Source organism: Xenopus laevis, chromosome 7S, assembly GCF_017654675.1.
Source record: "Xenopus laevis strain J_2021 chromosome 7S, Xenopus_laevis_v10.1, whole genome shotgun sequence".
In the NCBI taxonomy this organism is placed as follows: domain Eukaryota; kingdom Metazoa; phylum Chordata; class Amphibia; order Anura; family Pipidae; genus Xenopus; species Xenopus laevis.
In genome coordinates, this window is record NC_054384.1 from 112,305,558 (window position 1) to 112,321,876 (window position 16,319).

The 16,319-nt window shown below is 47.4% G+C and overlaps 1 protein-coding gene across 1 annotated transcript; it reads left to right on the forward strand.

Annotated features, from left to right (window-relative positions):
- Window positions 1-21: 21 nt before the first annotated feature.
- On the forward strand, window positions 22-10,328 carry ece1.S (endothelin converting enzyme 1 S homeolog; the record flags this gene model as incomplete). The annotated part of the gene is made up of 16 exons (XM_041570663.1): window positions 22-262; window positions 806-930; window positions 1,139-1,285; window positions 1,392-1,457; window positions 1,545-1,733; window positions 1,859-2,001; window positions 2,089-2,203; window positions 2,354-2,464; window positions 2,693-2,791; window positions 5,596-5,673; window positions 7,585-7,688; window positions 8,281-8,391; window positions 8,677-8,744; window positions 8,915-9,105; window positions 9,187-9,282; window positions 9,383-10,328. Coding segments are annotated over 16 exons (2,061 nt in total), but the record flags the coding sequence as incomplete, so codon positions are not given.
- Window positions 10,329-16,319: the final 5,991 nt, after the last annotated feature.

Here is a 16,319-nt window from a genome sequence, read left to right on the forward strand (position 1 = left end):
GGCTCTGGGGCACCTGATGGTTGGACTCACCTGTCCGTGTGTTTGTGTTCAGGTAACCGCGTGTGTCTGTCAGAGTCGTGCATCTCCGTCACCAGCTCCATCCTCCGTTCCCTCGACCGCTCCGTGGATCCGTGTCAGGACTTCTACCAGTACTCGTGCGGGGGCTGGATAAAGGGCAACCCCGTGCCAGACGGACACTCTCGCTGGGGCACCTTCAATGAACTGTGGGAGCACAACCAGGCCATCATGAAGCACTTACTGGGTGGGCACCCCCAGGCTACATACAAACGAGGGGGGCCTCAAATACAGGGGCTTCAGTTCATACAGATGCCAAGGGTTGGGGCTCCCCCACTTCTAATTAGTGCCCCCCCCGGCTCAGTGTTTGGCACCCAGTGGTGCGGCTGGGACCCACTTTACACACGGGTGCCGGGGGCCACATGAATGTCATTAGTGAGTTGAGGGGGCGCCTTTTTCCCACGCTGGGGGGACATGGGTGGAGGGGGGGGCTGCCAAAAAAATTCAAGGAATTTCAGCCCCAGAGACCACATTATATGAAGAGGATTTGGCTCTGGAACCTTCCAATTCCCCAAGGATAGTTGGACCCGCCCCAGTCACTGGTTTAACCCATTATCTCCACAATTAACCCCAGATTCTTCCCCTGGGGTCAATAACGCCAGTTTATCAGTTACCTGGTTACTAAGGGAACCCTCAGGGGCCCAATTCCCCCCATTCCATCCTCAAAGGAACCTCTGGGCCCCCAGTAGCACCTGATTGAGCCCCACATCTGTGTCTCCTTCCCTCGCAGAGAACTCCACCATGAACACCAGCAGCTCCGCAGAACGCAAGGCCCAGCGCTACTTCCAGGCCTGTATGAACGAAACCAAAATTGAAGAGCTTGGGGCCAAACCCCTGCAGGATCTGATCCAGAAGGTGGGGCCCATTACTGATGCAGGGAGCTGACACTCGTGCCTACTCCTGGGGCTGCATTTGATGGGGGGGGGGGGGGTTGGAGGAACAGGAAAGTCATAGGCTGTCAATTCCTTTCTGCTATTGAGTTCCTCATGGGTTGGCACTTCCTTTGTTCCGCCCCCGCAGGGATTCTTCCTGGGGATTTTATTCCTATGTATTTGCCTTTCAGCTGGGGGGCTGGAGTATGACTGGGCCGTGGGATAAAGACAATTTCCAGGAGACCCTTCAGTCGGTGACTGCTCATTACCGGACCTCTCCCTTCTTCTCCGTCTTTGTCAGCGCCGACTCCAAGAACTCAAACAGCAACGTTATCCAGGTGAGTTTGGGCCTAGGTGCTGCTTGTACCTGTCTGGTTACAGCCGCGCACCCCTCCTTCCTCTCCGGGAGTCTGGCGGTTATAACTCCCTGTACCTTGTCTCCAGATAGATCAGTCGGGCCTGGGGCTGCCCTCGCGGGAGCTTTACCTGAACAAGACCGAGAATGAGAAGGTGAGTGGCAGACTCCTCCCCCTAGCTGGTAGGTTGCCAAAGTTTCCCCGCCCCTCATGGCTCTGTTGGGCCCTCCCTTCTCTGCAGGTGCTCACGGGGTATTTAAACTTCATGGTGCAGCTGGGGGTGCTGCTGGGGGGTGAGGAGAACTCCACCCGGGAGCAGATGCAGGAGATCTTGGATTTTGAGACCTCGTTGGCCAACATCACCATCCCCCAGGAGAAGAGGCGCGACGAGGAGCAGATTTACCACAAGATGATGGCGGGGGAACTAAAGGTGGGTATTGGTCTCCTCCTACTACAACTCCCAGCACTCCCGACGCCTTCTCTACCTATATCTGCCTGCCAGAATCTGGGCATGTTTGTGGGCACACCTGTGAGACTTACATTATCCCCTGGCAGGAACTGGTGCCCGCGGTTGATTGGATGCCGTTCCTACAGACACTGTCTTACCCCGTGCCAATTAATGAGTCGGAACCGGTGGTGGTTTATGCCAAGGAATATCTGGTTGAGATCTCCAGCCTCATCAATTCCACAGACAAGAGGTAGGGAATGGGGGGGAAGGTGGGTGGAGTAACAGCTCAGGGGCGGGAGCAGAACCAACTCCTTCTTGTCCTGTCCCCGCCCCCCAGGATCCTGAATAACTACATGATGTGGAACCTGGTGCGCAAGACAAGCTCCTTTCTGGATCAGCGCTTCCAGGACGCCGAGGAGAAGTTAATGGAGGTCATGTACGGCACCAAGAAGGTGAGAGCTCATCAACTGAACTACATCTCCCAGCTTCATGGGCCACTAGGGCATTTCTATCGGGGTCCCACTGGGAATATCCCTATAGCTTTAATCCTGCCGCTTCCCAGTGTCTGATCCCTCCATATTAATCTCTCGCTCTCGTCTCAGACCTGCCGCCCGCGCTGGAAGTTCTGCATCGGAGACACCGATTATAATCTCGGCTTTGCTCTGGGCGCCATGTTTGTCAAGGCCACATTCGCTGAGGACAGTAAAGTGCAGGTAAGTCCTGCGTTGGGCTCTAAGTGGCCCCAAAATGTCCAAACACAGCATAGGGCCCTTGACTGATTTATAGCCCTGAATATATAATGATCACTGGCAACGGGGGGCTCTCGGCTGGGTTGGTGCCAGGCCCACGTTTTATGGATCTGATCTGTAATGGGGGGTGTGGCACCCGCATGCTGGGGGAGGGGCTTGTCACTGGCACTAATTGGCTTCTTGTGGCCCCAGGCTCTGAAAATGATAAAGGAGATAAAGGCGGCATTCGAGGAGAATCTGAGCAGCCTGAGTTGGATGGATGACGAGACCCGCGGGGCTGCCAGGGAGAAGGTGAGTTAATAGTCTATCGATTGATATCAGTTCATTCAAGAACACGGGTCTTGTACAGAAGAATCACTATAGAAACAAACTACAATGTTGTGTCGTAAAGCACAGCTGCATAGATCATATAGTGGAACATAAATACCACCAATCAGATATCAGGAGCGGATACACCTGCCAAAAACAAGAATAGCCCCAACGTTTCTGCATATCGGCCTTTGTCGGGGGGATTCTGACGAGTGTAGAGCTCAGCAAAGTTTAGTCGTGACTCCAGGCGCTCTGTCCGTGCGATTCCTATATTTCCGGCTACGTGATAATTAATCCAGTTTAGTGACGTGGCTCCTATACACATGATCTACTGGGGTGCGCAAGAGTGCAAGCATGCGCCTGTGGATGCATCGTATCCTAGCAACCATAGCAGGGACCAATGTGCATCGATCAACTTCTAAGAACCCCACAGAATCATTAATACGATATTAAGGCACTATATGTTGTGCAATAATATATCCAATAAATATGAACAGTATCATTATAGAGTATCTCAATATGGATTTGATTATGTGACAAAAATGTAACTGCACAAAAATTAATTTTAAACACACAAAAGTGACAAAGTAATTGATATATTCATATACTTCTATAACCTGATCAGTAAGTACATACAGTAGATGTTCAGCGATACTAAAATCAATAGGAAATTGCTTCATAAAAGCCAATTAAAGTGACGGTATTGAAGAAATCAGCAGCAGCAGCAACACTGTATGACTTGTAATAGTGACCAATGAATTCAGCCCATAGGATGTAATAGTGACCAATGAATTCAGCCCATAGGATGTAATAGTGACCAATGAATTCAGCCCATAGGATGTAATAGTGACCAATGAATTCAGCCCATAGGATGTAATAGTGACCAATGAATTCAGCCCATAGGATGTAATAGTGACCAATGAATTCAGCCCATAGGATGTAATAGTGACCAATGAATTCAGCCCATAGGATGTAATAGTGACAATGAATTCAGCCCATAGGATGTAATAGTGACCAATGAATTCAGCCCATAGGATGTAATAGTGACCAATGAATTCAGCCCATAGGATGTAATAGTGACCAATGAATTCAGCCCATAGGATGTAATAGTGACCAATGAATTCAGCCCATCGGATGTAATAGTGACCAATGAATTCAGCCATCGGATGTAATAGTGACATGAATTCAGCCCATCGGATGTAATAGTGGACCAATGAATTCAGCCCCTCGGATTATAGTGACCAATGAATTCAGCCCATAGGATGTAAATAGTGACCCAATGAATTCAGCCCCATAGGATGTAATAGTGACCAATGAATTCAGCCCATCGGATGTAATAGTGACCAATGAATTCAGCCCATAGGATGTAATAGTGACCAATGAATTCAGCCCATCGGATGTAATAGTGACCAATGAATTCAGCCCATCGGATGTAATAGTGACCAATGAATTCAGCCCATCGGATGTAATAGTGACCAATGAATTCAGCCCATCGGATGTAATAGTGACCAATGAATTCAGCCCATAGGATGTAATAGTGACCAATGAATTCAGCCCATAGGATGTAATAGTGACCAATGAATTCAGCCCATCGGATGTAATAGTGACCAATGAATTCAGCCCATTGGATACAAGAGGCGACGTTTCAGGCCTTTATCAATGTGACATGTCGGGTGCATTGGGTTCAAATTAAAGAATAAAATTCATCCGCAATGTCCTATAAAGTCTGGGGAAATAGTGACAAGATTAAAAACCTGTTAATTTTAAAAGAAAAAGTCAGAACAATTTACCATAAACTCATATCAAACCCAAGCTGAGATCCTCAATCAAAAATTCAGAGAAATAATGATCGTTCCGCGTCCTCGTTAATTCCATTCGGAGAAATGGTGTAAAGTTATTAAAATAATCTCAACTGTCGCTGTTTCAGCAGCACCTCCCTATCCCCACCTGTGTCGCTTCACCTCTTCTATGTCCATCACCTGTATATAGTGTCTGTATATAGTGCCTGTATATAGTGCCTGTATATAGTGCCTGTATGTAGTGCCTGTATGTAGTGCCTGTATGTAGTGCCTGTATGTAGTGCCTGTATATAGTGCCTGTATATAGTGCCTGTATATAGTGCCTGTATATAGTGCCTGTATATAGTGCCTGTATATAGTGCCTGTATATAGTGCCTGTATATAGTGCCTGTATATAGTGCCTGTATATAGTGCCTGTATATAGTGCCTGTATATAGTGTCTGTATGTAGTGCCTGTATATAGTGCCTGTACTTCTCCCAAGACTTGCGTCCCTAATGTTCTCACCAATTCTGACACTCAAGGCTCTTGTTTCACCTACAGACTTTCCCTCATTGGCATTTCACAATAAATACTACACATATACTACACATCTACAACACACATACTACATAAATACTACATAAATATGACATATATACTACACAAATACGACATATATACAACATATCCTACACAAATGCTACCCAGGGTTTCAACGTCGGTTCCATCAGTAATTGATGTCGATGTCGATTTGGGTGAAGTTTGTAGAGACAAAAAGCAAACTGCCTGATTTCTTATGTATTTTCTTTGACTTGAGCCATTCTAGGTGTATTTTTTGCTTTTTCTTTAGCCGATTCCAAAGGTGAGTTACTGTGACCATCTAATGTCTAAGGCCCAGTCATTGTCTCTTGTGACTGTAGGAGCCACCGTAGCCACTACCTACCCCTCCCCCTCCCCGTGTGTTATACTTGGCTGCCATTCTCATACCCACTTGTGCTTGTATCCAGGCTGAAGCCATATATGACATGATTGGGTACCCCAACTTCATTATGGACCCCAAGGAACTGGATAAAGTCTTCAATGATGTAAGTAAGAGTTCTGATTCCAATGGTGGGGGTGTTGTGTGTCACTAAAGTGGTTCCCCAAGTCCCCCATCTGCTTTGCAACTCTGGTCCATTTGCTGTAAATCCTATAATGTCCCCCCCCCCCCCGGGTAAGTGAATCCAATCTCCCCCAGTACTTACCCAGGTACAGAGCTCTGATTCTCTGTACTTCCTGCTCCTGGGCTGTTCTCTTTCCCATGGTCAGACAGGAACCTCCCCCTGGGTAAGTGAATCTCCCCCAGTACTTCCCCAGGTACAGAGCTCTGATTCTCTGTACTTCCTGCTCCTGGGCTGTTCTCTTTCCCATGGTCAGACAGGAACCCCCCCCCTGGGTAAGTGAATCCAATCTCCCCCAGTACTTACCCAGGTACAGAGCTCTGATTCTCTGTACTTCCTGCTCCTGGGCTGTTCTCTTTCCCATGGTCAGACAGGAACCTCCCCCTGGGTAAGTGAATCTCCCCCAGTACTTACCCAGGTACAGAGCTCTGATTCTCTGTACTTCCTGCTCCTGGGCTGTTCTCTTTCCCATGGTCAGACAGGAACCTCCCCCTGGGTAAGTGAATCCAATCTCCCCCAGTACTTACCCAGGTACAGAGCTCTGATTCTCTATACTTCCTGCTCCTGGGCTGTTCTCTTTCCCATGGTCAGACAGGAACCTCCCCCTGGGTAAGTGAATCCAATCTCCCCCAGTATTTACCCAGGTACAGAGCTCTGATTCTCTGTACTTCCTGCTCCTGGGCTGTTCTCTTTCCCATGGTCAGACAGGAACCTCCCCTGGGTAAGTGAATCCAATCTCCCCCAGTACTTACCCAGGTACAGAGCTCTGATTCTCTGTACTTCCTGCTCCTGGGCTGTTCTCTTTCCCATGGTCAGACAGGAACCTCCCCCTGGGTAAGTGAATCCAATCTCCCCCAGTACTTACCCAGGTACAGAGCTCTGATTCTCTGTACTTCCTGCTCCTGGGCTGTTCTCTTTCCCATGGTCAGACAGGAACCTCCCCCTGGGTAAGTGAATCCAATCTCCCCCAGTACTTACCCAGGTACAGAGCTCTGATTCTCTGTACTTCCTGCTCCTGGCTGTTCTCTTTCCCATGGTCAGACAGGAACCTCCCCCTGGGTAAGTGAATCCAATCTCCCCCAGTACTTACCCAGGTACAGAGCTCTGATTCTCTGTACTTCCTGCTCCTGGGCTGTTCTCTTTCCCATGGTCAGACAGGAACTTCCCCCTGGGTTAGTGAATCTCCCCCAGTACTTACCCAGGTACAGAGCTCTGATTCTCTGTACTTCCTGCTCCTGGGCTGTTCTCTTTCCCATGGTCAGACAGGAACCTCCCCCTGGGTAAGTGAATCTCCCCCAGTACTTACCCAGGTACAGAGCTCTGATTCTCTGTACTTCCTGCTCCTGGGCTGTTCTCTTTCCCATGGTCAGGCAGTTTGTGAATTAGTGGAAAAGAGCAGTCCAGGAGCAATACTGGGAGGAGCTTGGGTTAAGTTCCTGTCTGACCATGGGAAAGAGAGCAGCATCCAAGGAGTAGGAAAGGCTGAGACTCTGGCCTGGATCCCAGTAAATAGAGGGAAGTGTCTGTCCTTTGCTGTGATTGGGGGTTTATGGTGGATTCGCAGATACTGATTGGCACATTCCAATAGAGAATTTGGATAAATGAGTGGGAGGGGTTATGCAGCGCCCCAGTGGCAGTAGAAGGAACTGGGAAGTGCAGGTCCCTGGGACAGATGAGCCAATCAGAGACTGCCCCTGTGTTTGTTTGCACCTGATCCTCCCCCATGTCTAGCAAGGCATCATGGGATGAAAACTTTTATTCCGAGGTCCTCCCCCAGGGAGCCTGTGGGATGTAACAGTGTAACCCTTTCCCTGCTTTACTCTCTTGTTCCCCCAGTTTGACGTCACTGATGATCTTTACTTTGAGAACGGAATGAGGTTCTACAACTTCTCAGCCCGAGTGTCTGCGGATCAACTGCGCAAAGCCCCCAGCAAAGACCAGTAGGTTCCTCGGGCCCCTTTGTCTTCCATGTTTTCTATCACCGCCATTTTACTTTTATATAGTCCCTACATATCCCCCAGCTATATACAGCGATTATCCTTCCTATCAGTCTCTGCCCCAGTGAGCTTACAATCTAAAGTCCCTATCACATTCCCATCAGTCCCTGCCCAAGGGAGCTTACAATCTAAGGTCCCCATCACATTCCCATGAGTCCCTGCCCCAGTGAGCTTACAATCTAAGGTCCCTATCACATTCCTATCAGTCCCTGTCCCAGTGAGCTTACAATCTAAGGTCCCCATCACATTCCCATCAGTCCCTGCCCCAGTGAGCTTACAATCTAAGGTCCCTATCACATTCCCATCAGTCCCTGCCCCAGTGAGCTTACAATCTAAGGTCCCTATCACATTCAAACACTACTTTTACTGTGTGGAAGGAAGCCGACAGAACAGGGGGAGAACATAAACTCGTTAGAGTGCAGCCTGTGGCCCCAGCATGTGTGTGATGTTACAGGACGGCGCCAGCTAGTGGCTGGATAGTGTAATGGCTCCATCTTTCTCTCCATGTGAAGCTTATTCTCTTCTCTCATTCCAGGTGGAGCATGACGCCCCCTACAGTCAATGCTTATTACTCCCCCACCAAGAATGAGATTGTGTTTCCGGCTGGAATCCTGCAGGCCCCTTTCTACACCGGCACCTCCCCCACGTACGTTTGGGCTCAGGAAGCTCCCTCTGGGGCATCGGGGGTTAATTTGGTGGGATTGTGCCCAGTAATAATGAGCATTAACTATTGGCTGTCATAGAGGAACATTGAGATTGTGGTGTCATTTAGGGGTTGTCTGGCTTATCAGGGGTTTGTGGGCAGAACCTTCCCTGCAGGGGGCACCGGTGACCAGTTCCAGGTCCTCTAGTGGGGGCTGCAATGCACTTGTATGGGGGGGGGGGCTGTACTGAATCCAACTGGACTAAATTGGACTTTATTCTGCATTAGGGCTCTGAACTTTGGAGGAATCGGCGTTGTAATGGGGCACGAGCTGACGCACGCTTTTGATGACCAAGGTAGGGACTATGTGGCAGCTCCCACCTCTATAACCCCCATAATACTGTACCCCCCATAATACTGTACCCCCCATAATACTGTACTGAAATAATGTGGCAGCTCCCACCCAAGTCCTAGAATTGGCCGAGTGGGGTTTATGGCTTGAGGTTGAAGTATGTCTCCTCCGCAGGCCGAGAGTACGACAAGGATGGGAACCTTCGTCCCTGGTGGAAGAACGCGTCGGTGGAGGCCTTTAAGAGACAGACGGAGTGCATCACGGAGCAGTATGGCAACTACACAGTCAATGGGGAGGCCATGAATGGGAAGCAGACCCTGGGGGAGAACATTGCAGATAACGGAGGCCTGAAGGCGGCATATCGGGTTGGTATGGGGGGTGCTGGGCATGACGGGGGTCCTATACACACAGGCCAATACTCGGGCTCATGCTGTCTCTCCCCGCAGGCCTACAAGAACTGGGTGAGGAAGAACGGAGCCGAGAAGCTCTTGCCCTCCCTCAGACTTTCTAATGACCAGCTGTTCTTTGTGGGATTTGCACAAGTAAGTGTATTGTGGGGTGAGACCGTACCCCATTACCCTGCACTCTCCCCTTACACTATACATTAGTGTCACACGCTCACTTTGTCTGTTGCACCCCCAGGTCTGGTGTACTGTGCGCACCACGGAAAGCTCACACGAGGGGCTCATCACCGACCCCCACAGCCCCTCCCGCTTCCGCGTCATTGGCTCCGTGTCAAACTCGAAGGAATTCGCCAAACATTTCCAGTGCCCCCCTGGGTCCCCTATGAACCCCAGGAAGAAGTGTGAAGTCTGGTGAGGGCCGGTGAGGAATGGCACATGTATAGGTGTAACCACTGGGGGAAGGGACCACTCGGGGAGCCCCCCACCCCTTTCCTTACGCAGACTTGACTCTCTGATGCACTAAATCCTTTCTATGCACTTTCACTCTCTGCACACGCGCAGCTCCTGGCGTCCTAGTGAGAGGCTACCGAGTGCACGAGGAGGAGGAGGCGGCCATATTGTGCGTTTACTCTTGTACTAGGGACAATCACTGATTAAAGGGACAGGCTCTCACGTTTCCCAAGTCACTGCCAGTGGGAAGTGGATAACCAATAGGGTTCTCTTCTCCATCCAATCAGATTGTGTGTGTTGGTCTGTATATATTGCCTGTGTATATAGAAGTGATTTTGTACATAACTATAGCGCCCCCTGCCTCAGATTTATATAAAGGGCATTTTTCTGCTGCTTTTTCTAAGTGAAGTTTGCCTTTAGCTGTGGGTGGAGCTGCCCCGCCCCAGAAGGAATAAATGTGCCTATGGTGTTGCCCCGATTCTATTTTTAATCACTATGGAAACCGTGTCCAGTACCAGAATGAACGATGTCGCTGTTGTGACTTTGGGACTGGTGGGGCGAATAAAGTGCCGAAGGGGCTGCCTTGTACCCCCAAACACTCAGGGCTTATGTGGGAGACGCTCCCATACACCCCCATGTTTATATGAGTTGGTTTTTCCTTGTGGGCAGAGGCGCTAGGGAGGAGTCACAAAATTGTGCCAATCTGATCCTAAATAAACTACACTGGTACCCTTGTCTCGGTGTCTGTTCATGGGGTTGGGGGGCTATTGGTGACTGGGGGCTTCCAGTGTGAGTGAGGGGTGTAACTGGGGACTGTGGGGGCAGATCTGCTTTTTAATAACAGATGGGGGTGAAAGTGTGGGGGTTTAAGTAACTAGAATTCTCATACAAATTGCAAGTGTTCAAGTTTTGTATCCCCTTTAAATGCAGAAGATTGATTGTAACAATAGAGTTCTCTTCAACCCGTCTCCTGCCTGGTTGCTAGGGAAAGTGGCACCCTGGAAACTAGAGGAACACAAACTCAGCGCTCTAAAAGGCAAACTTTAAACAGCTTTTTTAGGTACAACTTTAAACAGCACCAATCCCTTGAAGGGGGAGTTAACTGCCACAAACTAATGAGTACAATTGGTTGCCATAGGTTACTAGACCCCTTTAGCTTGTCTTTGTATTTGAGCAGGAGTGTCCCCCCAGGTGGGCATGGGAATCGCTGACATGAGCTGGCATCAAAGTGATGTGCCACTTTATTGAGGGCACGTGGTGGTAAGAAGGTGGCAGCCATGTTTGTCTGCCTGATGCGCAGGGGTCACTTCTGGGCACTGCTGACACTTATTAGCAGGACTCTCTGCAGTCTCCAAACCCGCCAAGCACAGGGCACCATAGAGACCTGATACACATACACTGAGGCTACACTAAAGAAACCATGGGCAGGGGCCATACTCAGACTGGCACAGCATTGGGCACAGGAGATTGCCCGTCAGCCTCCTATTACACAGCCACAGATCCCAGTGGAGATGGACAGATTAATCACAGTTCTGGGACTTCTTCCTCCCAAGGAGAACTTTAATGTCGGTGGCCTTCATACTAGGAGAGCAATGTTGGGAGATGGAGCAACTAGACCGTTGCTACACCCAGAACTACTCAAGCAGTTGGGACAGTGGTGGGGAGACCTGGAGATAGACCTGCCGCCATCCACACTCCCCACCTAGTGGCCATGGATGAGACACTCAGGAGCTGGGGTCATGGATGTCCTGGAGATCCTGTGGAATTCCAGCAAGGTTCATACCTTCCCACCATTAGCAAACGTATGTGGTTCATTGCAAAATTCAGGCTGGAAGGAACCGTGATCCAAATGACCCCAGAGTGTGGGGTACAGACCTAGTAAATGATCTGCATCAAGATTGTGGTGATTGCCTCTACATCCACTGATACTCCATATAACCACTTGTTTGCCTACTGGGGATTCAACGAAAAGCACAGAAGAGATACCCCTATGCTGTACCCCAGAGTATGGAGCTTATTTCTGTCTTGGTGTGACCTCAAGGGGCTTCCATAGGATTCACACTCCCCTCAACCAATAATAGACTTCCTCACAGACGACTTGCTCAGTGGATTCAGTTTTCCAACTTGGAACCTAAGTTTGGTGTTAAACTCCCTACCGCACCCCGGGGTGACTTGTGAAGGGGTTCAGAGACAGCCCCCTTTATCTACTTAAAACACACCCCAAAATGCTGAACTCTGCACAAGGGCACAGAGAACTATCTTGGGTCTTGCACAATTGGCTACGGCACATGGGTGCACTTTATATAAGGACTTGCCCAGTTTTGCTTCTTGACCTCCATTGTTCTTCATCACTGTGGCTAATGATTCCCTGGGCCTGGCATCCTTGGGTTATACCCACTCCAGCACGGCTTTGGAAGTCGCCATTTGTTCACCTTTGAGATAACGCTTAGTATGATGTAGAGGGAGATTCTGAGACCGTTTGCAATTGGTTTTCATTTTTTTTATTATTTAAGGGTTTTGAGTTATTTCACTTTTTATTCAGCAGCTCATCAATTTGCATTTTAAGCAATCTGGTAACTAGGCTCCAAATTCCCCTAGCAACCATGCCTTAATGTGAATAAGAGACTGGAATATGAATAGGAGAGGCCTGAATAGAAAGATGAGGAATAAAAAGTAACAATACATTTGTAGCCTTACAGACCATTTGTTTTTTAGATGGGGTCAGTGACCTCCATTTGAAAAGTAGAAAAAGGCAAATAACTATAAAACTTTAAAAAAAAAAATGAAAACCAATTGAAACGTTGCTAGAAATGGCCGTTCTATAACATATTGAAACTTACCTTAAAGGTGACCCATCCCTTTAACGGGGTTGTTTGCCTCCAAACCACTAGTTGTTTTCAGATAAATCACCAGCAATAACGACGTTTGCCAATTACTTTCTATTTTCTGTTTTTTTAATATTGAATTGTAAAGTCATTTTTCACCTTCTAAAGCAGCTCTAGGAGGGGGGGTCGCCGACCCTGTAAACTGGTCTAAATTGATACATTTCTTATCTTTGTCCCTCCTGAGCAGAATCCCTGAGTTTCATTAAAGCAGGTATGTCAGGCCCAGGGGTGATACTCAGAGTTCCCTGTATAACTCAGCCTGCAGCCTTGTGTCTTTATATGGTCACAGAACAACCCCTCAGTGACTTCTAATATCCTTATCATTTACAGTAGGGGGTACATTATCCCTTATAATACATGAGTGATACTCAGAGTTCCCTGTATAACTCAGCCTGCAGTCTTGTGCCTTTATATGGTCACAGAACAACCCCTCAGTGACTTCTAATATCCTTATCATTTACAGTAGGGGTACATTATCCCTTATAATACATGAGTGATACTCAGAGTTCCCTGTATAACTCAGCCTGCAGCCTTGTGCCTTTATATGGTCACAGAACAACTCCTCAGTGACTTCTAATATCCTTATCATTTACAGTAGGGGGTACATTATCCCTTATAATACATGAGTGATTACTCAGAGTTCCCTGTATAACTCAGCCTGCAGCCTTGTGCCTTTATATGGTCACAGAACAACTCCTCAGTGACTTCTAATATCCTTATCATTTACAGTAGGGGGTACATTATCCCTTATAATACATGAGTGATATTCAGAGTTCCCTGTATAACTCAGCCTGCAGCCTTGTGCCTTTATATGGTCACAGAACAACCCCTCAGTGACTTCTAATATCCTTATCATTTACAGTAGGGGGTACATTATCCCTTATAATACATGAGTGATACTCAGAGTTCCCTGTATAACTCAGCCTGCAGCCTTGTGCCTTTATATGGTCACAGAACAACCCCTCAGTGACTTCTAATATCCTTATCATTTACAGTAGGGGTACATTATCCCTTATAATACATGAGTGATACTCAGAGTTCCCTGTATAACTCAGCCTGCAGCCTTGTGTCTTTATATGGTCACAGAACAAGCCCTCAGTGACTTCTAATATCCTTATCATTTACAGTAGGGGGTACATTATCCCTTATAATACATGAGTGATACTCAGAGTTCCCTGTATAACTCAGCCTGCAGCCTTGTGCCTTTATATGGTCACAGAACAACCCAGCAGTGACTTCTAATATCCTTATCATTTACAGTAGGGGGTACATTATCCCTTATAATACATGAGTGATACTCAGAGTTCCCTGTATAACTCAGCCTGCAGCCTTGTGTCTTTATATGGTCACAGAACAACCCCTCAGTGACTTCTAATATCCTTATCATTTACAGTAGGGGGTACATTATCCCTTATAATAAATAAGTGATAGTTGTGACTGTGTGGAGCTACAGATTGGCCAGCATTGCTACACTAGTGATAATAAACCATATAATTCAATGGTGCAGAACCAACACGTGTGCTGTGTGACTTCAGGGACATGTGAATTACACAGTATTTATCCCCTAAATGAATTTTCTTATGAATTCTAAATCTTGTAGATTGTGAATCCATTTTATTGATCCCATCTTTCTTTGGATTTGCATAGAAAGGACTTTCTAAATCTAGTAAAAGAACAGCAATGCTTTGAAAAATACAACTATAAGAAAGCTAGAAATGAACACAGAATGCTTTTATCTTAGAAGAGATGTTTCATAGTTGGTTCAACCCCAGTTCCCTTAGTTCATAACTATGTATATAAGTCTTCAATCAAAATGAATTCACCAAGGGGCACATTTACTACTGGTCGAATATCGAGGGTTAATTAAATCCTTCAACTTCGAATATCGAAGTCGAAGGATTTACCGCATTTTGTTCGATCGAAGGAAAAATCGAACGATTCGAAGGATTTTAATCCATTGATCGAACGATTTTTCTTTGATCAGAAATGACTTACAAAGCCTCTGGGGACCTTCCCCATAGACTAACACTGATGCTCGGTAGGTTTTAGGTGGCGAAGTAGGGGGTTGAAGTTTTTTTTAAAGAGACAGTACTTTGACTATCGAATGGTCGAATATTCGAACAATTTTTAGTTCGAATCGTTCGAAAAAAAGTAGCCAAAAAAAACCTTCGAAATTCAAAGTATTTCTCATTCTAATCCTTCACTCGAGCAAAGTTAATGTGCCTTTGAAATTAGAAATGGTAAAAGTGGGGACCCAACACACGCCAAAATTCAAATAGTGTGTCAGCGTTTATTGTGACAGGCAAGAAATAAATCAAGTTTTATTGTCCCTGTGCTGTATTAGACTTACTGTGTTGTGTCTCGCAGTCTGGCAGCTCCCTCGTTCCCTAAGTCTGTGCAAGTCCCGGAGATTTGTGCAAAGTTCCTGCTCCTTTGACTCTGCCCCCTGTGCAGCAGCCGCACATTGATGAGACCCAGTCCCACCCACAGCTGACTATTGTACTGACGCTATTTCTTTCTTACCTTCAGACAAGGCAGCGGAGGGAGGGAGGGAGGTGCCTGGGAGAGGGAGAGATGTACTGACGTACCTGTACAGTAAAGTAAAGAAATATGGTGTCACTATGTACCAGTACTTATCTATTACTAACACTTCAGCTCACAGACACACAGACACAGTACAGACACACAGACACAGTACAGACACACAGACAGTACAGACACACAGACACACAGACACAGTACAGACACAGTACAGACACACAGACACACAGACACAGTACAGACACACAGACAGTACAGACACACAGACACAGTACAGACACACAGACACAGTACAGACACACAGACACAGTACAGACACACACAGTACAGACACACAGACAGTACAGACACACAGACACAGTACAGACACACAGACACAGTACAGACACACAGACACACAGACACAGTACAGACACACAGACAGTACAGACACACAGACACAGTACAGACACAGTACAGACACACAGACACAGTACAGACACACAGACACAGTACAGACACACAGACACACAGACAGTACAGACACACAGACACAGTACAGACACAGTACAGACACACAGACACAGTACAGACACACAGACACAGTACAGACACACAGACACAGTACAGACACACAGACACAGTACAGACACACAGACACAGTACAGACACAGTACAGACACACAGACACAGTACAGACACACAGACACAGTACAGACACACAGACACAGTACAGACACACAGTACAGACACACAGACACAGTACAGACACACAGACACAGTACAGACACACAGACACAGTACAGACACAGTACAGACAGTACAGACACACAGACACACAGACAGTACAGACACACAGACACAGTACAGACACAGTACAGACACACAGACACAGTACAGACACACAGACACAGTACAGACACACAGACACAGTACAGACACACAGACAGTACAGACAGTACAGACACACAGACACACAGACACACAGTACAGACACACAGTACAGACACACAGACACAGTACAGACACACAGACACACAGACACAGTACAGACACACAGACACAGTACAGACACACAGACACACAGACACAGTACAGACACACAGACACAGTACAGACACACAGACACACAGACACACAGACACACAGACACAGTACAGACACACAGACACAGTACAGACACACAGACACAGTACAGACACAGTACAGACAGTACAGACACACAGACACACAGACAGTACAGACACACAGACACAGTACAGACACACAGACACAGTACAGACACACAGACACCACAGTACAGACACACAGACACAGTAC